The sequence below is a fragment of the Homalodisca vitripennis genome, chromosome 7 (assembly GCF_021130785.1).
Source record: "Homalodisca vitripennis isolate AUS2020 chromosome 7, UT_GWSS_2.1, whole genome shotgun sequence".
Taxonomy (NCBI): Eukaryota; Metazoa; Arthropoda; class Insecta; order Hemiptera; family Cicadellidae; genus Homalodisca; species Homalodisca vitripennis.
In genome coordinates, this window is record NC_060213.1 from 24746025 (window position 1) to 24767871 (window position 21847).

Below are 21847 nucleotides of genomic sequence, written 5' to 3' on the forward strand. Positions count from 1 at the left end.
AGTCATTAGAAATTAAAACAATGACAATTATACCACCTGATTTTGTTCAGAATTTTTGTAGGAAAAAATAAGTTTCAACTAATATCATCCTGATTTTTAAACAGTCCATCCACCCCTACTAGTCTAAGAGCCATGAACCAATCTGCATTCTATAAGCACAAAACTTAATTTCTTACGATTCAAAACAGGAATTTCTCTGGAGAAAAAAAATTGTCAGCCGCTCTAATTTAGATGGAAGTCCAAGTGTGAGAGTGTGATATTGAAACGGTTAAAATATCAAATAATTTTTTTCTTAAACCATATTTTTCTTAGCTTGACAAACTTAAAACTGAACATCAGTCTGTATATGGATTTGACAATAGTTTAATATTTATTTCAGTGGCGTAACTAGGACTTGGATTTGGGGGGGGGGAGGGAGAGAGAGGATTAATTTGAATTAAGAGCACAACCCAATGAGAGGTATGGAACAAATGTGAATATAAATTTAAATAAATTAGACAGGCCCAACTCAAAGCCTATCATTTCACTGTTGTATTCCAAACAAGTTTGATAACTTCATAAATACAGGGTTTTCAGTAAAAGTGTTCCAATTCTTTGGAATTTTGTTCTAAACTTAAAAATGAGCAAAAAAGTTCATATGAATGTATGTCCTAAAACCTTTTTTTCCGGTTAGACGGTTTTTAGTTATTTCGATGGAATAATTTAAACGTCAGCCATTTTAATATTTTGTTAATATTTTGTTATCAAAAAGATCTAACAAAGGTTAATACAATTTTTAAGTTTCATAACTTTATCTTAACTAGTTCAAAAGATAATTTTTTTGATAAAAAAAACACATACAGACATATAGACAGAAAACTAAAGGTTTTAGAACAATACCTTCATATGAACTTTTTTGCTCATTTTTATGTGTAGAACAAAAGGCCAAAGTAACACTTTTACTGAACACCCTATACATGTATACAATTTTTCAAGACTTTTAGGAGAGGGTGCTACATTCTCCTCACCCCCCCCCCCACTTAGTTACGCCATTGATGTTTTCTTGTCCGACAGTTGGTTTTAAGTGTTGCATTAAAAAAATATGAACGAGATGAAAACTATAGTTTCAACTCAATCATTAAGAGTCGGCTGTAGTGAAACAACCTGAGTTCTCCCCCCCCCCATAAGAACAATGTTAAACCTCATACACTTACTATGCCCTTATTATTTTTTTATCCTTTGTTATGGGAGATGTCTCATTGTAAAGATATCATTAATTTGCTTTTTAGGTTTTTTTTGCAGTATATAATTTTAAATGTTTAAATGATGAATTAAAAAAGTTTGAGATTTTATTACTTAAGAACCTATAAAAAATAGCATTTTAACGCTTATTAATTATACTTTTGAAATGAGACATTTACCATTATTCTATGAATTAAAATAGAGTGCATGAGGATTAACATTATTCCTATGTGGCTACAATAAAAAAAGCCAGTTGTTAACAACGAGACCGAATTTAAAAATTCCAATCTAGACCAAACATAAATCTTTGATTAAAAGTTAAACAGCATGTCCTAACTATCAAATTTAGTGCTTTCTAAGTATTTTTCTTCAATTACTTATTCCGATAATCCGTTTTGGTGAGTCTGCTGACGTTTTAACTTCCTTACCATACAATTTGTCTTGTTGAGTGAATGATTCAAAGCAATGATACACCTGTAGTTGGTTGTATTACCTCATGGAGATTGCTGACACAGAAGGCCAGTAGATGCGTCTGCAGGGACGCTAGCAAATCGTAAAGATGGTTGCCACCAACACAGGGAACATGCCACTGAACTTCTGACCCACTCGACAACTCCGTCTCCACTGCACTCAACACCTCCAGCTACCAAACATTACATACAAAATTGTAATAACTTGATACTTCGGTCTTATTCTATTTTCCAAGAATATTATTCAAAGAAAGAACTTCACTTTTTAACTTTAATTTTATTTACGTTGACAGTTTTCAACAAATTATTGTGAGATATTACCAATCAGTGATTCAAGAAATTTGAGATAACACAGTCAGTGCATAACGAAGCTAGAATGGGAAGGGTTGATATAATTGCAAATGTTGAATTCAGCTCCATTTCATCTTCCACTTAGTATAGTGTCTGAAATCTGACATTTAGAAAGCTCAGTAGCTCGGTCGTGCTTTGGTATCATGTCTAAAACATTGTAGTGCACTCAATTGTGCACCTGATGAGGCAATGAGAATACCTCTTCATCTAGATTACTCTTGATTTTGTAATCTAGATGTCTCTGATGTCGAAAGGGTGCAAAGTGTTCGCTTTGAGCTTCTTTGTCGACAACTTTTTTTGGATCTATTCAGACAGACATGGATTCCAGATTCCGGGAGTCAAGTAATTTTAGACGCTTTACTAAGTGGACGGTAAAATGGAGCTGACTTCAACATTTGTGTGGAGAGTATATTATTTTCACAAGAGGTAAATTGTATAAGTGCTTGTTACTGTAATAATTTGGGCTACTTGAAACTACCACAAACATTTTTAGTAACCACAGTGGTTCAGATGTACAGTGGACATCGTAGTATGAAACATGTAAAAGAATTAATTAGGAATTACTTGCACTCCAACTCTTTAGACATCATGCAAGTTTAAGAATTTACTTCAAATTTAACGACAAAAGCTACAAGGTTTATAAAAAACAATTAATTAACAAACAAAGTTTTTCAGTTTCTATCTCATCCTTGCCAAAATATCAATTTTGGTAGTGATGAATCGAGATTAGGTAATGCTACGGAGAATTGGATGAGATTACATTAGATTAGAGTTCATATACACAATTTCTTCACCACTCAGATCACCAAAACCACAACATTAAGGAACACACCATCATCCGGTGCAGATTGTCCAGCAAGGTACTCATGAGTGTCTCGGTCAGAGCTAGGTCGTGTTCTGTCTTGTCCTCGGTATCCGCTCGCTTGTAACCCAGCAACGTCGACAGTTGGGAGTGTTCCTCTAGGCTGGACACTATGATACCTAGCAGCATTCTCTGCAACAGTAAAGCTGATTTATTTCTCTACACATGTCTCTAAATTAAGAGACAACTAAGGAGCAAAGAACTACTGCAATTTTTTTGTCAGGATCTCAGCTGTTCAGTAAAATTTCTAGTCACAAATCAGGTAATCGAATTCTGGATAAAAACTATATATCAAAGGAAATGAAGCTCCGCCCTGAGCTAAGGATGAGTAACTACAGCAGTGTTATTTTAAGAGGATTGTTGTTGCCTCTTAGCTCATGCATCAAGACAGGAAGGTTTTGTGGTGTTACAAGTCAGCGTCATCTGAAGATACTCCTGGAAAGGATGAATATTTCTGATGCAGATAGATTCTGCGCGAAAAGTACACTAACAGTAATGAGATAAGTATCTGTTTTTGTACTGTATGGGGTCAAAAAGAAAAGAACAGAGGTCTTTGGAACACTGATATGGATAATTGAGAAGGTCATTGACAAAACTATGAAATTTTGTAGGCTTTTGGAAATGATGGTGTCTTAGAGATCTTGCACCAAATGCTTAGGGGTTATTCAATAGAGTGAAATTTAGTCTACTCATAAGTTTACATTTAACTCCAACTAACAAGTAATTGAGCAATTTGCAAGAATCACTTGTTAACATTCAGTAAGTGTGATAAGTAAAAGTATCGTCTCTAAACGAATGCAGGATTAAAGTCTTTCTGTAGGTTATCCATTCAGTGGTTTACTGTTGAGCTGGGGACTCTTAAAATGTGCAAACACTACAGTTACTTGATATGAAGAAGCAGTGTGATCAGAATATTGAATGGTAAAGAGGTTTACTCATTCAAAATGTTCGTGCAGATCATTCAATTTTATGGTGATGTTAAAAAATGTTTAAGTTTGGAATTTTTCCATTTCTATTTCTCGAATTTCCATTATATTTAAAGGCAGACAAAAATAAATTCTTTTCTTAGAATATTTTATGAAGAAAGTATTTAAATGTGTTTTAAAAAACTTCATGAGAACAAATGTAAACTTCCTTACACTGGTAAAATCTATCTTCTTGAATTTGTTCTCTTTTTTTGGGAGGACCTTCAAATTCTCAAGTATTTTGTCTACAAATCCAAAACGAAACAGCAAATCCCTATATCGGATAACTGATTGACATCATAATGTATCAAGATCCATTTGAGTGTCCGATAGGAGGGGGAAGGAAGGTTTGTGACAAATTTTGTTCAAACATTCTCTACTACATGACTAGTATAGCTTAGAGGGACAACTCAAACTTCTGGATCAGAATAATCCATCCAGCAACTCTCTTATGCTTGGATCTCTGTGTTGCCATACACTCACCTGTCCCTTGGAGAGGTGGGAGGTGTGAGGCAGCATGGTTTGTAGCAGTGCCAGTCGCTCCTGGAGGGGTGGCAACAATAACGGAGCACCCACAGCCAGACATTCGGTCACCACGGACTCTACACTAGCTGGAGTTGCGACATCGACCAGTCTGGAACACACAGTTTTGAGGTTAGGTTTATGGTATATTTAGAGGCAAAAGAAGGAGGAAATACACTATTTTTTGTAAACAAAATAATTAATTGGCAAATTACATAAAATTTGTTTGTCGTTGTATCACTGCCTTGTGGTTGTTTTTCCTTTGAATGTTTTTTTCAAACACGAATAAAATCCCTAATAACTTGGGACCTATATTTGTAATTAATTGATTCTCTATACTGCTAGTAAAGAAATTGTTTTATTAATAAAGTACAGGTGTTTCAGTTATATTAAATATTTAGTACCAACCGAGGAATTCCCAAACATAATACCTGATTGTTAAATCAGCTATAATAGTTATATTCAAATAGAGGGAGTGTTCACCCCTGTAAAAATGTTTACCAAGATAAAACTTCCTTTTTGATGGAGATAATTAAAAAATTAAAAAAAATAATTAAAGTTATTGGATTGTTTTATTTTTACATTATACAATTAGCAATGCTTTATAACGCTCTTAGTTCTTCCTACATTACCATCCTTAAATTCCCTTTTTGTCTAATAAATAATACTTAATAGATAGTAGGAATTTCACATAATACACTTTAATACATATAAAATAGCATGCCACATTGTGATGACTCATAAACTCATTCTCTAAGACGTCCTTCTGTGAAAATATTGTAGTAATAGCATGCCACATTGCAATGACTCATAAACTCATTCTCTAAGCCCTCCTTCTGTGAAATTATTGTAGCAATAACATGCCACATTGCAATGACTCACAAACTAATTCTCTAAGACGTCCTTCTGTGAATCTATTGTAGCAATAACATGCCACATTGCAATGACATACCGCGATGACTCATAAACTCTATCTTTCTGTCTTTTAATCTGAACCACAGAACCAATCAGGGATAAGTGAGCACACAACAGCCTCAGGCATGTAACAAGTAGTAACTTACCTGAACAGTAAGTTCCTGAGGGCGGCCGTCTGGTCACCAAGGACTGTTGGCGAGGCGTTGGCGCCAGAAGTGGCCAGGGATAGGTGAGCACACAGCAGCTTCAGGCAAAGTCTTACAAATTGCTCGTGTTCTCTGCAATGACATTTAAAACAGAGTTAAATCTCAAATGAAATTCTTTTTATACCTTTTTAATACTTACTACATAAATTAATTTTGCTATTTTGCTGAATTTGTTTCTCAAGATAATTATGTAAACAATATATATTATTTGAATTTTGTTGGTTATATCTTTTAATACAATAGTTTTTACAAGTAAAAAAAAACTACAATTCTACTCACATAGTATAATAACATTATTTAAATGCAAAAGTGTACAAGTAGGTTTACTTATTACATTAATATACTATTCATTATAAAGTGTCTGAAATATTTAGATCACATAAACAATCGTGCAGTAATAATTTTAAATAATAATTAACTGGAAGTTGTTAGTAATAAATTGCAATTGAATGTGTTGCTTCTCTCAATTAGTGTCAGTTGATGTCTGTGAACAGCAACATAGGTAACTGCTCGTATTGTCTTGAGCATTTAAGGCCTATAAAATACGAATACTTTTGGATATGAAATATAATAATTTAACTGTATACAACATATAAATATCAATTGTATACTTTGTAACTGATGTCTTGTTTGATGCCTAATAAAGTTCTACGTGAATGAAAATAAATGGGGCTGGAAATTACACCGTACATTTATTTGTTCAAATCGAATTTACTGAAAAATATGTCATAACACCCATCAAGCAAAAAGCAGTGTGTACACACTGAGAACATTGAAACACCGTTATCTAAAAAATAGAAAATAATCAATTTGTTATCTGCTGTTTTCTTTGACATTAGCGAGGAAATTGACTGCCCGGGCATCAACTGCTGACTAACAAGTAAGAATATCTTAATAATAAGAATAAGCAGCCTTGCAAAAGATTGGTTTTTAACTGGACTATGTCAAATAGTAGACCTTCACTGGAAAACACGTAGGTCCACCCCACAGCCCATAACTCTGGGAGTACCTCAGGGCTCTGTCCTGGGGCCTGTTCTTTTTAATCTGCTAAAAAATTATTTCCCCAAATACATCCAAGAGTAGAAAGCTACCCCGATAACAAACAGCTCAGCACTTGGCCTACTATAAGAATATGCTACTATAGCCCTTAATAAATCAATGCATTGCTGTTCCGTGGTCATGTGTATGACCGTGGGCGCCAAGTCTTGCAATTAACAACAGACAAGAACTTGTCATGGAACACATATTCTGATAATGTCCTCATAAACAGAATTTGTACTTCATACATAACACATGTAAATAAAGATTTGATTGATTAATTAATGTCACAGGCCTATTAAATATTATAAGATGGGACAAATAGATAGAAAAGACAAAATTATGCAGTTGTTTTTGACATTTCCTTGCATTGTGTTGCCACCTAGAAGACCTAAAAAATTTTCCATTTTAAGTTAAATGAAGAACAATATTGCTATTTCTTAATAGTACTGTATTTTTTACAAGCAGTAGGATTCAAATTTAGTTATTGCTCAATTTGAAAATAGTCAAATAATAAAAATATTTATTAAATAGAATTGTATGTACAAATATATAGCTTTAGTAACATTTCTGTATATACTTACAATTACATGATAATTAGAGTAAGTACAAATAAAAGTTAAAGACTATACTATAGTCCTGTTTTTATCATGTCAAACTCATGTATGTTAATATTTCTATAACAAGACAGATTTTGTACGCTTCAAAACGATGGATAATAATACAATTTTCCCTTAAATTGGCAAGCCAAACCAGTTCGACATTATGCGACTGGGATATAGGAACATTAGTATGAAGCACTTGAACAGATTTTAATAGTGGCAGAAGATTCTTGCTCATAAAAATGTGCTTTTTGGGTTACACTTGTTTTTTTCACATTAGTAAAAATATTTTGTGTAGTAATTTAATTTAAATTGTTAACATTGAAATAAGTTTTAGAAGATGCTTTTAATACTCGAATAAAGAGATTAAGTAAGTCAAGAGACACTTACTTGCTGGTTAAGAAAGGCGATGGTGGGTCTTCGTACTGGAAACTGTCGCAATATTTCTCTAGGAATGAACGCATCAGGGAGAACGAGGCTTCCTGCAGATCGACACAGAACGGGCGATGCCAAGTGATCACTGATCTGGAACAAAAAAATAAAATAAAAACCCATATTGAATGGTAAAATACAGTGACTGGAAAAGATACAATGACAAGCATTTGGACTTTTATACACATGGATCATTTGAAAGAATTCCTCTCTTCGAATACAGTGGCCAAATTTGTTCAGTCAGTCCGTTTGCTTCGGTCTGACTTCATATATTCTTCTAAGTAATATGAGGTCTATTCCAAAAATAACCACGGTTCGCTTACAGCACTGGTATAATAGTAGGGATAGCAATCTCCTTCACACACTAGTTGGTATCTAGCCATCTAGAACGTGAAACATAAAACTTAGTAAACGTGTATTATGCTATTTGGAACTTTTTAACAGCCACCTCATATATGGTGTTCTCCTTGGGAGACATGTGTTAGCATACAGGAGATTACTCATTGTTCTAAAGAAGATGCAGGGTATACTTATTCCATCACACAATATTGAGCGTTGCAGGTCTATTTTAAAACACCTCGTGATGTTATCAGTTCAAGGCCAGCATGTACTGAACTGACAACTCAAGGAGAATGTTGTTCTATTTGAGGGAAGACAAGAAGTTCATGACTACTATATACAGCATGCAACTCTTCAACGGCTTAACAGAAGAAGTCAGCAGAAGTATTGACACCGTTAAGTTAAACAAAAAAAACTATAGGGTTTAATCAAACAAACTGGCGTATTTTAAAAAAGATATGAAATTGTTTTAACATTTTAACATAAGAAAAGAAACTGATCAATAGACAATAGATTCTCAGTCGATACATAGTGTACATAGAGAATTGTCACAGATATAATATATAGACATAATATAAAGTCATAAGGTCATCACTAAACATTTTTTTAGATAACACAAAGTTAATTAGTTCTTAGTGTAAAGATTCAATAAGAGTAAATGTACAGATTTTTTATCTTAATCTATTTGATTACTATTTTAGTTAAAGATGAAGACGTCAAGTAAGTCATAATATATTGTAAAATTATGCACAGAAACTAAAACACTATTGAATAAATTAAAATTAATATTAACAGTACACAACAAAATCCTAACTTTTATACTTTATTAAAAACCTTTTTCTGTAAACAGTTAATTCCTAATAATTTAATATTTTGATGTAACTGGTCCAAAACTGGACTAATGCTATAAAAAATAGACAATTTAGATTAAGCTACCCGTGCACATCTGTTGTCACCCACATGTCTTACCTATCCGTTGGCAGTGAGGTCCACACGACCGAGTGTGAGGTGCCTGCAGAGATCTGGTGAATCTTGACTCCGTCCAGCCCTAGGACTCTGCGGGGTCGCACCACAGGACTAGTTGAGTGGCCCTGGCCACATTGCCCCATGGCGTTGTTTCCCCAAGCGAACACCTCACAGTCATGCGTTAAAGCCAGGCAATGTGAGTCACCCGTGGAAATGTCCACCACTCGTAGACCGGCCAGGTCGTCTATCAGTCGCGGAGTCAGTGAGGTGGCGTCTGGACCACCACAGCCTAGACAAGCACTGCTGCCCCACGCCAGCACCTGTATGGTAACATTACTTTCAGCTGTACACAGTGTTGTAGAGTTAAATTAAAATGTCCTTCAAAATCATTTATATCATCATGAGGAATTTAAAGAAATATGCTAATACCATTGAAAATCTCCAAATGATTAAAAAGAAACATTTTATGAACTGTTTTATTACTTCTTTTCAGAGAAATATGTGTCAAAACATTAGATCCAGACAAGAAAGACACTAAAAATATAATACAAATTTAAAACCAAGTGATGTAAATTCAAAGTATTTTACAGGCAGAGATGGCTGAAACATTTAAAACCATTATGAGAACACAATAATGAACCATGATTAGAAACTCTATGTACCTGTCCATTGGACGTAAGCGCCAAGCTGAATTGACTGCCTGCAGCTACTTTGCGTACGTAGACCCCCAGCAGAGCCTCTACAACCTTGGGTCGGGGGACACGCGCTGTATCACCATGCCCGAGCTTGCCTTGGTCCCCTGAGCCAAAAGCCCAAACAGTCTTGCCGTCGGCCGACAGCGCCAGTGTGTGTGCTGCACCACACGATACCGAGCCAACACCGTTAATATCTCGCACCAGTGTCGGTACATTGCGACTGTTGCCATCCCCATGGCCTGTGTAAACACAGTAATGTAATCAATACTGGAAAATTAATCAAATAAATGCACAATTAAATAAACACAGTAAACAAAAATTACTGTATTTGTGCAAGAGAAATTACTTAATATACATTAGTATATTAACCCTTTGCACGCCACTAATAAATTTACTAACTTTCCTATAACGCCAAGACAAGTAAAAGAATTTTGTTTCTTTAAGTCAAAGATAATTTCTATTATAACTAAATTATAAAAGGTAAAAGCAAAAAAAGGACAAAACAGGGAATTTTTCTTAAAATTAGCATATTTATTGATAAAAATAAAAAAGATCTATCAAAAAAACTGTTTATTTCAAATAAATTTCAACTTTATTGTAAAATGTAATTAAACTGAAAAGATCAGTAACATTTAACTATAAAACAACATAAATATTTCAAACAAATCACAACACTACCACACGATGGCAAATAACAAGATAAGCAGTAGACGTGCACGCTTCAGCGCAATCGTGACAACGATATGTTTGGTTATGGCTCTGTAGGAGACGCAGAACTGACAAGCAGGCGATCGGAGTTAGACAAAGGGCACTCCCATCCCTTTGTCGCTGAGTGAAGGTCATTTATAAATATTTCCTTGACAACCGTGATAAGCATGAAGCATGCGTGCACAGTGCATTTCGAAGGCCTTTTATAAACTAAAAAACTCTTCAAGAGACATAATCTATAATATCGGATATAACTGAATTTGGTGTTTTGATCAAAGTGTGCCATTCTGATATATCCATCTAAGGCGTGGGAAGGGTTAAAGAAAGTTTGTAATATAATTAATCAATATTTCCTGACTGACCCAGTCTGCCATGGTCACCCTCGCCCCAAGTGTACAGTTCGCCATCAGCTGTGACTGCAGCACTGTGCCGATAGCCAGCGCTGATGTGCGTCACCACCTTGCTGCTGAATGGGCTGGCATCGATAAGCTTCGGCTGCTTTTGAGTTGTATTCATGCCGTGGCCCAGCTTCCCGTAGTCACCTGCATATAGACCTCAAATTACAAAAACTTCTTTAACTTCATAAAACAAAGAACTGAACCGGGAAAAGGAAGGGAATATGAGAAGAAAGGAATGTTGAGAAGAGTGATCATACTCACAACTGCAGCTCTGGTAATCATCTTGTTTAAATTTTACATTAGGAAGATCTGATTCCAAAAGAATTTGATTCCATAACAAAAATTGTGGCCTCGGTTCTCAATTCCGATTCCTGTTTTATTTGTTACAAAGCAATAATATATAGCCCTATTATAAAAAAATGTATCAGTATTTTTATTAGAGTTGTCCTGATATGAAAAACATTCAAAATCTATACCAATAACAAAATGTACTTATATTCCTTACTTTAGAAGACGAGGGATATTCTTTTTCTTCATCATAGAGACATTAAAAAGAACACACTCTATGAAGAAAAAGAAGAATATCCTTCAAATCTGGTAAGGAGCACATGTAATTTAGTCCTCATGAAAATAGTTTACATAGAGTTGAAGTTATCAGAGGATGTTGTTGACAAGCTGACAGAATGTCCGGTGTGGAAAGAAAGCAAGTGTTGAGATGTGTATGGTCAGCTACATGTCAGTGGCTGGTGACAGCGCTGCCCTACATTGTGGTGTAGGGGAGCGAGAGGGGTGAAGGGAGGACAGAGCTTATTACAGTTCTAAAAGCTACATACTACTATGTAAATGTAAGGGGGTTGGTTTTGAGTTTTGACTGCTGAAAGGGCACCAGCCCGTATGGACCAATGTACTTCATGCTGCCTTAATCATGATTAAAAACCTGTGCTGTAGGATCTCTAGGGTTAGTTACCTGATTTGGAAATAGAGAGACATTGTTACTATAGAATATTTAAGAACAGCATATTTTGGTTTGTTTCAGTCCCATATTTCTTATGGTCTGATTCTTTGGGGTCATGCAACATCTGTGAGAGATCTTTTGTTGATTCAAAAGAGAGTTATAAGAACTATTTGTAGAGCAGGTCCTTTTGATCATTGCCGACCACTTTTTGTTCATTTGGGGATATTAACCGTTATCAATCTTTATATTTTTCAGATATTAGTATACACAAAATCTAACCTACACTTATTCCTCACCAGGCAAGACATACATGTACATAATACAAGAAATAAGTTTAAGCTCAATATTCCTCAGCATAGATTAACTAAAATTGGTTCATCTCATAAGATAAATTGTGTAAACTTTTTTAACAAATTAGATGAGTCTGCGCAAGCAGTATCTCTTACTGTGTTTAAAAGTAAGCTAATGAATTGGCTGTTGAGTAATCCATTTTATACATTAGCTGAATTTCTCAACTGTGAAGTAGATTTAATGTTCTGTTGATTCTACATTGACTTGTCTTATGCAGAGCTCTTATATGATTATTGCATAATTGTACTTTCATATTTCATATTTTATAATTTTAAATTATGACGATGTATTTTATTACTGTGCTTTTATATTTTAGTATTTTAATCTATGACAATGCCTATTTCATGTATGCAAATGTGATCAATGGCAATAAATAATTTGATTTGATTTGATTTGATTACAGTTATTTTTTCCAACAGTCGTATTTACTTCTTTTACTTTTACTATATACTAACAAATGTAGAGCCTCAGAAATGTAAATATTAGTTCCTTGTTTAAAGTTTGCTATAGATGAAGGAAACAGGATTTTTCCTGCTGAAAAATCCAGTTTCCTTTCGCAATCCTCTTCGATGGAAGAGACGATGGTCAAAAATAAACTTCAAATAAAGAATCGTTATTGATGATGGAAATTTTAAAAGTATAATGGGATTTTGAATATTTGGCATCGTTATATGTTACAAAATGTAAAGCATTTCACAAGAAAAAATAATATAAATAATATTACATGCCAATATTAATTGTTTCGTCAATGACAAATGTTGGTAACTACACAAGTATGTTCTAGAGGTTAGGATCGGTACATATTTCACCTTCCTGGGCTTCGGTGTTACAGAGGGCAACTGCAACTACTCATTTTCCCAATATGGGAATTTGCTAATAGGGTGTTGTGTTAAAGGGGGAAAGCTTCGTCGTAAGAATAAATTAACTGAAATGTTCGAATTGGTTTCAAAAGTGCTTAAGGAATTAATTACACAAGAACAGTGACGTGAGGACGGAACCTACCATCACCCCAACTGTACACGGAGCCTTCCTCTGTGAGTGCGAGAGTGTGGCCATCACTCCCCTTGGAGGACGACAGGCGCTTCATCTTCTCGGATACCTCCAGACGCTTGGGCTTGGGCTGATTGTTTGAGTCTCCTAGGCCCAGACGGCCGTAGCTACCCTTGCCGCACGCACTCACCTCCCCGCTTGTGTGGATCACAAATGTACAGTACTGACCTGCCTCTACCTGTCGTACACGGTTAGTTACCATTAACAGCTGTCCAACTGGCTACAAGATGTGCTCAACATTTTTCAAACTACATAACTATAAAATAATGTTATAAATATACACTTATTTGTAGTGAATGCTGAGTTTAACTCCAGTTCACCTTTCATAAGTGCAGCATCTAAAATCTGACGCTGTTGCAGACTTGACTCCTGAAATCTGAAGTCATGTTCGTCTGAAGGGATCTAGGTGAAGAGGTATTCTCATTGTCTCATCAAGTGTACAATTGAGTGCACTACAATGACGATCCCAAAGCACGTAGTCTAGGTGTGTCCGATGTCAAAACGATGCGGGGATTTCGTTTTGAGCTTCTTTGTTTTTGTTGCAGACTATTTTGGATCCCTTCATAGGAACATGACTTCAGATTTCAGGAGTCAAGTCTGCAACAGCATCAGCTTTTAGATGCTGCACGAAAGAGTAAGGCGAACTGGAACTAAACTCAACATTCAGTATCGAATAAACTCTTCCTACCATAGCTGTGTTATTTGTAGCACTTATTTGTGATGTAAAATAAGGAAAATCCTCTTTTTGAAGTTTATTTTTGATGACAGTAGATTTAAATGGGTGACATGGTTGTAAGACATTTGTTATAAATATTTTTTTTAAACCCTTGATATTTCTCAGTAGGCTCTTCTCCCTCTCTCATGTAACTAAACACCAAAACATTCAATGAAAGACGCTAGGTTGAGTAAATAAATTAATATTCAGAAATACATAGGTTCCAGTTAATGCAAAGCGTTCTGACATACCAGAACGAGGCATGAAAAATCAAGCACATACTAAGTTTTTTTTAATGGATTGTGATTTATACAGAAAGAAGAACCAGAAATATATAAATACAGGTTGTTGTTTTTCTTCAAAAATTAGGAGTCTGATTTAAGAATTTATTGTTCTACTGTCATATGTTTCCTTTTGGAATTGTTAATGAAAACATCTATTGCCAATACTATTGTCCTCCTCATTGCATGTTTTATGCCTACTGATGTTATCTAGGAGTGATATATGAAACGTTTAATCAATCTCTTCATTGACAGTGATTTAGCTGTTTTTCATCAAAATTCCTTCTAACTTATTTTGCCATCCTATAGAATTACTAGACTTATTTGCAACCACTGTCTTACTGACTTATTGCTATGTTGTTTTTATACTTCTTTGTACAAGATCTGTAGTCTTGTTTTAATACAACAATACAAATCAAAATTTTTGTACAAATGTGTATTTAAATTTAGTTTAAACCCTTTTTAGGACCAGACCATATCTTCAGAACTAATTACTGTACAAATTTGTTTTTAGGCTTAAAATGTTTACATACTGCTATAGTATAGAGGATTGAATAAAATTTACAGTTATGTATAATATGTAAAAGTTTTGTTTGAATAGAGTTGTTAAAATAATAAGAACCCAAGTGTAATTTCCCGTGATGGAGTGGCGCAATCAATTAAGCACGATAGCGCCAAAAGCACATCGACCAGGAGAGCATTAAATAAAATTTCAATCTATTTAATATTTAAGAATTATAAATTTGTCTCTCCTTACTAACAAGTTACAGTGCAGTAAAGTAAGCATCAAGAAAGAAGAAATTTATTCACAAGTATAATTTCTTGTCCTCATTTTTGAACTAATTAATTATTTTGCCATTTCCTGAATTATCACTCCCTTTTCAACTACCACAAAGAGCGGCAGGAGAAGACAGTGATAACTAGTTTTGGATACCATTCCCAGTAAATAATTTCTTAAACTTTAATTAAATCTTTTCTCAACCTAAACTGTACTAACCATTTTTAGTTTTTAAGTATTCCCTTTTTTAAGCATTGAGCCCCACGTCAAGTCAGAAGACACAAGTGGTGAGACAGACTTTGTATTTGCCAACACCTTCCATTTTGAACTTTAAAATCATAAAAAAAGAAAACTTTAACTATTGATCAATTCCTTGTATTTCAAGAAATTTCAAACTTTAATTCAACTTGTTTACAAGCACTTTAATCTTTACTTAATATCTTGAATATTTTTATCAATTTTAACTATTTCAACAATTGGCTATAATTGACTGAGCTTACTATTAATAAATAAAGCCCTCATCTAATATTTTGTCGAGCCAGCAACACGACCATCTACCTCTGAGAACTCTTGCTATATAAAAATTTAATGAAACGTATTTCAACAACTAAATAAACTTTTGATCCTTTTATTGTGTAACTCCCATTGTAAGTCAACCATTCGCACGCTACTAATAAATCCTTTCTTATAACGCCAAGTCAAGTAAAACAATTTTGTTTGTTTCTTTAAGTTCAAAGCTAATTTTGATTATAACTAAATTATAAAAGGTAAAAGCAAAAACAAGTATAAAACAGGACATTTTTTCCAAAAATTAGTGTATTTATTGATAAAAATAAAAAAAGAACTATTTATAAAACAAAACTGTTTATATCAAATAAATTTCTATTTCATCGTAAAATGTAATTAAACTGAAAAGTCTACCATTCTAATATATCCGTCTACGGCGTGGGAAGGGCTTAGCACTTAATTATTTTAAATTTTTGTTGTTCATTAACTGTACTCATTGTTTAAATTATATATGGAGGAACCAGTGTAGCCTAAGTGGTTAGTTGCAAGTGAAAATGTAAGCAACAAGACTGGGTGACTATTAATTAATCAATTAATATATCTTCACAACAATTTGGTTTATTTTTAACACCTATAGGCAATAGTCTAGCATTAGAATGATGTTAAACGCCAGTATTACACTGAATACTAGAAGTACTAAAAGACACAATGAATCTCACACTACAATATTCCAGAACTATTTCTGTCAACTAAAATTCCGTAACAGTGAAAACTACCTGTTGGACGTTCTGGAAAGCCCGAGCCAGTTTGGGAACCAATATCTTTTCCTGGTTTTTCTTGGCTAGCTGGTGGGAGGTGTTGCTGCCCCACACGTAGACCTCACACTTCTCTTGAGGCAGTGCCGACTCTGTGGTACAAGCCTCGCCTTCGCAATGCGTATAGTCACATGCCAGCCTCACCAACTGCAAATGAATGTCATTTATTACTAGTCTAGTCATCAAGAATAGTTTACGGTTCATAAGTAATACTTCGCACGGTTCAGCGAACACTGTACAAAAAATTAAAATTACAATTTAGGGTAGCATAACGGTAAATAGAAGGCAATAAACCACTATACATGAGATAGTTAATTGTTTGGGACAAGTAGACGTCAGTCAACTGTTCATAGTTTAGGGTTTGCAGATAACGATTCACTAGCCTCATTATTACCAATGATGCTGTCTCAAAATAATGCATTATCGTACACAAATAGAACAGAATTTTTTTAATTACAGCAATATTATAGAATAAAATTTAACATGAATAATAGATGGAACTTGTCTGTTTAAAAAGATTTAAAAATTCACCTATTTGGTCACAGGTTACAGAACTTTGAGTAATTTTTGTATTTAATGTTTGTACTATCAATCCGTTGAATCTGGTGTGTACATATGTTAAAAAAGATGTAGACTCATTTTTTTACAATGCTGTGTCTTTTTAGACACTTTGTTATTGAATATCACACAACATTTTCTGCACAGAAACATAAAACTTGATTTATTATTGAAATAATAAAGCTTAAAGCAGCTTCACAAGAGGAATTTAAATTAGCAGAAATAACTGTTGGTGAACAGTCTTGATATGCTAAAGTAGTGATTGAAAATCGTTAGAATATAGTTGAAGAACCATGAGTATATTCTCACACCTTCAGATGTGCTAAGGGAGTTTAGGTGTGTCCACGGAGGGTTTAGACCAGAGGAAGGCTATTGGTGGAAGGCTAACATGAATGGGAGTCTGAAGGTGTTGTGGTAGGTGATGACTGACATTGAATTGGATGCACCACAAAAGCCTTGTAATGCTGAAGAAACTAAAATTCCTCACAGATGAGTAGCCTGATTTCTTGCTTCCCTGAGAAAATGGATGGCAGAGGGCAAAACCAATGAATAAGTAGAATGAGGTTGAATCTCTAGTACTGGAAGAGTCAAATTGTAGTCCCAATGAAAACATCTAGATCTGGAACTGTTCCTTGCCTTGGTTGATGTAAAACTGAAAGTCCTTTGACCTGGTCAGTATGACCGTAGAAGATAGAAAGGCACATATTGTAGTGAAGCATCAAATACCAGTTCCTTTAAATTGTGGTGTAGAATGCATTGGAGAATGAGTAGTTTTGATCCAAGAATGTTGGAGCATCAAGTTGAAGACAATAAGCAGGAATAGAAGGCATAAGAGAATGGTGATTTTTGTGTCCATTTCATCATCTGAAGGTGATATAACTATTATTTAATTATCTGATACTTGGTTTTAATTGTGTAAAGCTAAAAAAGTATGCCAATCTCAGGCAACAATGAGCTTTTATTGCGTAAGATTGCAATGATTCAATACCAAAACAAAGTGCCATAACACAATAGAGCTCCTCAATTTAAGGTCGGAGAACCTGCACAACTCCCGAATATGTGCCTTAGTCACTCACATGCATGGGATGACTCATAGTCGGCAGAAGGGTGTATTACCTTCGGAAGAGTTCAAAAAATGAGGGAGGAGTTGAAGTCTACTATTATCGGAACAAGTGAACCAAATAGGACGAATTAAAGAGAGGACATCATGAATCTTGTGGATTGGGTTTCAAAGTCTTTATATCCTATCAACCATCACAAACACAAGTGCCTCTCTCATGAACGATACAGTAAATGCCCTATTCCTGACCAATCTAGGCAGTGAGTAAGAGGAAATCATAGTTAAACTAATCACGTTCAATTTGCTTACGTCATTTAAACTAAATGATATGTGTTCCTGAGATTCTCAGAATAGCATGATGATATTCATGGTTTTGACCATGAATATCATCATTTGGCTTAAGGAATAACGCTTTAGGAAAGATGTGTATAAAAAGTCGTAGTATTTTGGATTAATTAGAATGCAATGAGAATCACACTGAAGTTAAAATCATACAGTGAAGCTTCCGGAACCCTCCATTAATGAAATTATCTTACCTCCTTTGTCTTTGTCTATGAAGTAGTTGTTTTTGTCACTCAAGACAGGTATCCACCAGTATGAGACATAAGATAGTTACAACTATTGCAGCAAATTATGTAGAACAGTGATGTATACGTATTTACCACCACAGATCAATAAACTTCCTGGAGATCTCAAAAAGTATATTTATCAAAGTGAGTTTAAAAAAGGAGCCACTAGAAAATTAAAAACTAAAAATACATTTTTTTCTGGTGTGGTGTTTCCATGATGTAAGGTCAAAAAAAGAAACAATACACCTTTAGAAGTGAAGTGACCTTGACTTTGCAATACAATTATTATTAAAACTATCACAGTTAAATCATTAAATTTATTAATAATTATTGCAAGACAAAATTGAAATATTCGAATAACATATATTTGCAGCAGTCTGATATAATACTTAAGTTTTCTGGCCCCGTATGATTTGGCACATACCTCATCGGTGAGCATGATGGCAGCTTTGTAGAGAGGCAGTGTGGGTTGGGAGACGGTGTAGAGGAAGTTTTGTGAGCCGCTGGCGGTGATGGCCCTCATCTGGCGCAGAATGGTGAGGAACTCTTGAGTACCGATGTTTCCTCCGCTTTCCAGTGCCATGCGGACCCACTCCAGCAGGTGGCGCAGAGAACCCCTCTGTACGGCGAGCCCCAACAGTAGCTCACTGGCTAACAGCTGACCTGAATTCCCGGTGTGATAAAGTCCAATAGGATCAAGAATGTCATATGAATACTAAAATTGCACATTTCCCCCCATTAAATGCATAAGGTTAATAATTGTTTTAGTAAAATGTCCATAAAATTAAACTAAATGATGAGAACTAAAATACAATAGTATATTATAGCTTCAGTAAGTAACCAAATCAAAATTTTCTAATCTCTTAATGAGTATGTAGATAAAAAGTTTTTTGATGGAAATAATTAAGTAGCAAGGTGAAGCCTCATTGCAGTAATCACCCATGTGTTGATAAAGTACTTTCGTAATGTGTTGTATAATAGTTGACCTTTCTCCTTCCATTTCTAACATTCTACACAATCATAGGATCGTAATGTCTTGTTCTGTAAATAATAATGCGCTCAGTGAGTACGAAATATTCCATTTAAGTTACAATTTAATATCTATAAGTCAAGATGATGAAGATTTCATCAATCTTCCTATTTGGTAAAGCCATTAATGATCTTCCTACCCTATCAAAACTCTCTTATTGATTCTTTTAATTTTGCGTTTAGAAAATATTTATTTATATTAAATTTGTAGTCTATTAAAATAAATTCTCTGAATAAAAATAACAAAAAGTTCTTTTGATCAGACCACAAGATTTACAAGAATTTAAAGAAAGCAATTTCATAATCAAATAATAACTGAAAATAAAAGTGGGAATTTTTACAATATATCCATAAATTATAGCTTCAGAAAGTGACTTAAAAAAAATATATTTTAACATATGTAGTTTTCTTAAATACAAACATATTTAATTTTCTTAAGTCACAAATGAATAAATACATGTCAATCTCTAAATTTATAACTCATGTACGTATTGCAAAATTTGCACATTTCAATCTTCAGCAGTTTATTTAAAAACTGATTACAAAGTTGTATAAATTGTTTACTTTATGTGTATCCTGTAATTTCATGTGATAAAAAAAAACTTTATTTTTTTGTACTTAGAGATTATTTTAAAAAGGATTTAAAATTAATATAATAAATATTCACCAAATCAAAAGTCTACTCCACAACCTTAATGAGCTTTTATACGGTTTGTAAACTAAAGCTTAAAACTTAGTATGGAATTTCACCAAATCTGGTTGAAAATTTTTTAAAGAGCTAAAAAATCCAAAGTATAAATCCTTCTTGAGGATGCACACGATATTAAGAAATTTTTTTATATTTATATGCAATTTACAAAAAAGTGAGAATAAAAATCATATCACAAAATAAAATCGAGTTATCAAGAAAGAAATGTGAGATAATCTTTTAATCATGAACTGAATTTGCTTAGAGAATTTCTATAACTGTTTTCTCTGGATCTAAAAAAGATAAAATTATATGTGCGTTTTCCTTCATTAACCTTTGATGTTTGCGCCTGATGAAGGCACAGCCATTTGAGTAAGGAACTCCGCCACCTGGGAAAGGGTCTCTGCGCCCAGTCCAGAAATGTGGTTCTCGTTGGCCAAGGACAAAGGAGGCAGACTTCTCACCACGGTCAAGGCACTGGTCAGCATTTCACAGCAGATGTTGGGGCCTCCTGTGGTGACAACAGAGCTATTATAGTTTTGATAACTTACAAAAGAGCCTTGCACAGATGCAGTTGACTAGTCAAAATACTCATATTTGCTTCAATATTTAATTGAATTTGAATAGAATTTATTGATGAAATATTTAGTGAAGTGGAAATAAATGATTATATGAGGGGGTTTCCAAAAGAAACCACAATTATTTTTGAAAAACTATGTATTTTCAATTTTGTGTGAACAAATCATGTTTTCTTCAAAATACTCTCCGTTACAACTAATACATTTGTCCCACCAGTGTTTCCACTGTTTAAAGCACTTTTTGTATTCATTTTTAGAAATGGCTGACAACTATTTCTCTCACTCAAATTTTTTCGATTATGGTTGTCATTAATCGTTATGTCGCCATTTATAAATCAAGCAAACCACTTGTACACTTAAGTTTTTTGCATAGCGTCATCTTCGAAAGCTATTTTAAACATTAAAACAGTTTCAGTAGCATGTTTACCAATCAGAAAACAAAATTTCACAGCTGCACGTTGTTACTTAAACTTGCCGTCTTAAAAAAAAACAAAACAAAAACAATCACTGCACATGAAAGGAACAAGCCAGATTGACAATACAGGCGGCACTGAACTGGCTATGAGTTGTGCTATACACACCTAGCAGCAGAAATGCGTACTGCACAAGCTTCACCCACGGCAATGCTATCCCGGTTTGTTGTGGGTACCACCTCTTAATGTGCTGACATTTTTATTAAACACTGGTCAATAATGCTAAATAACAAAACTACTGTACACTAAAAATAAACCAGACCAACTGGACAGTCCCAATGCCAACCTGAGATTCCGGTATCTCCCCAACTCTGACGCAGCAAGGCGAAGATGAGAGATAACCCTGAGCGGACTGCTATCTCCAGCAGAGCTTGAGACCCTGTAGGGGTATGTTCAGGAATCAGCTGAGAGTCACAAGTCTCCCCACGAGTCTCTCCTTCAACACCGGCGTAGCTCTGTGTCTTGACCTAGGAAAATTTCACTTCAGATAGAGGTTTTCATACAGGATAGGCAATGGTAAAAATCCATAGTTCAAGGAGAATTTTGATCTTCAGATTTCCAAATGTGAACATGTTTGTTATCAAATATTAGAGTAGCAGAGTCACCCCCCCCCCCCCCCACCCCCCCCCCCCCCCACCCCCCCCCCCCCCCACCCCCCCCCCCCCCCACCCCCCCCCCCCCCCACCCCCCCCCCCCCCCACAACATTTTAAATCACCCTGTATATAAGTGAAATAAGTTATGAGTAATTT

At 34.7% G+C, this 21847-nt stretch overlaps 1 protein-coding gene across 1 annotated transcript in view; it reads right to left on the reverse strand.

Moving 5' to 3' along the window:
- The window catches only part of LOC124367024 (probable E3 ubiquitin-protein ligase HERC1), a 115273-nt gene extending 93734 nt beyond the window's left edge, over positions 1–21539 (reverse strand). Inside the window, 13 exon segments of the mRNA XM_046823705.1 lie at positions 1715–1864; positions 2875–3036; positions 4353–4503; positions 5453–5584; positions 7543–7677; positions 8893–9209; positions 9552–9823; positions 10655–10834; positions 12999–13224; positions 16104–16289; positions 18754–18992; positions 20381–20557; positions 21384–21539. Of these exon segments, the coding sequence (XP_046679661.1) occupies positions 1715–1864; positions 2875–3036; positions 4353–4503; positions 5453–5584; positions 7543–7677; positions 8893–9209; positions 9552–9823; positions 10655–10834; positions 12999–13224; positions 16104–16289; positions 18754–18992; positions 20381–20534 (2304 nt within the window). The 5' untranslated portion in view covers positions 20535–20557; positions 21384–21539.
- Positions 21540–21847: the final 308 nt, after the last annotated feature.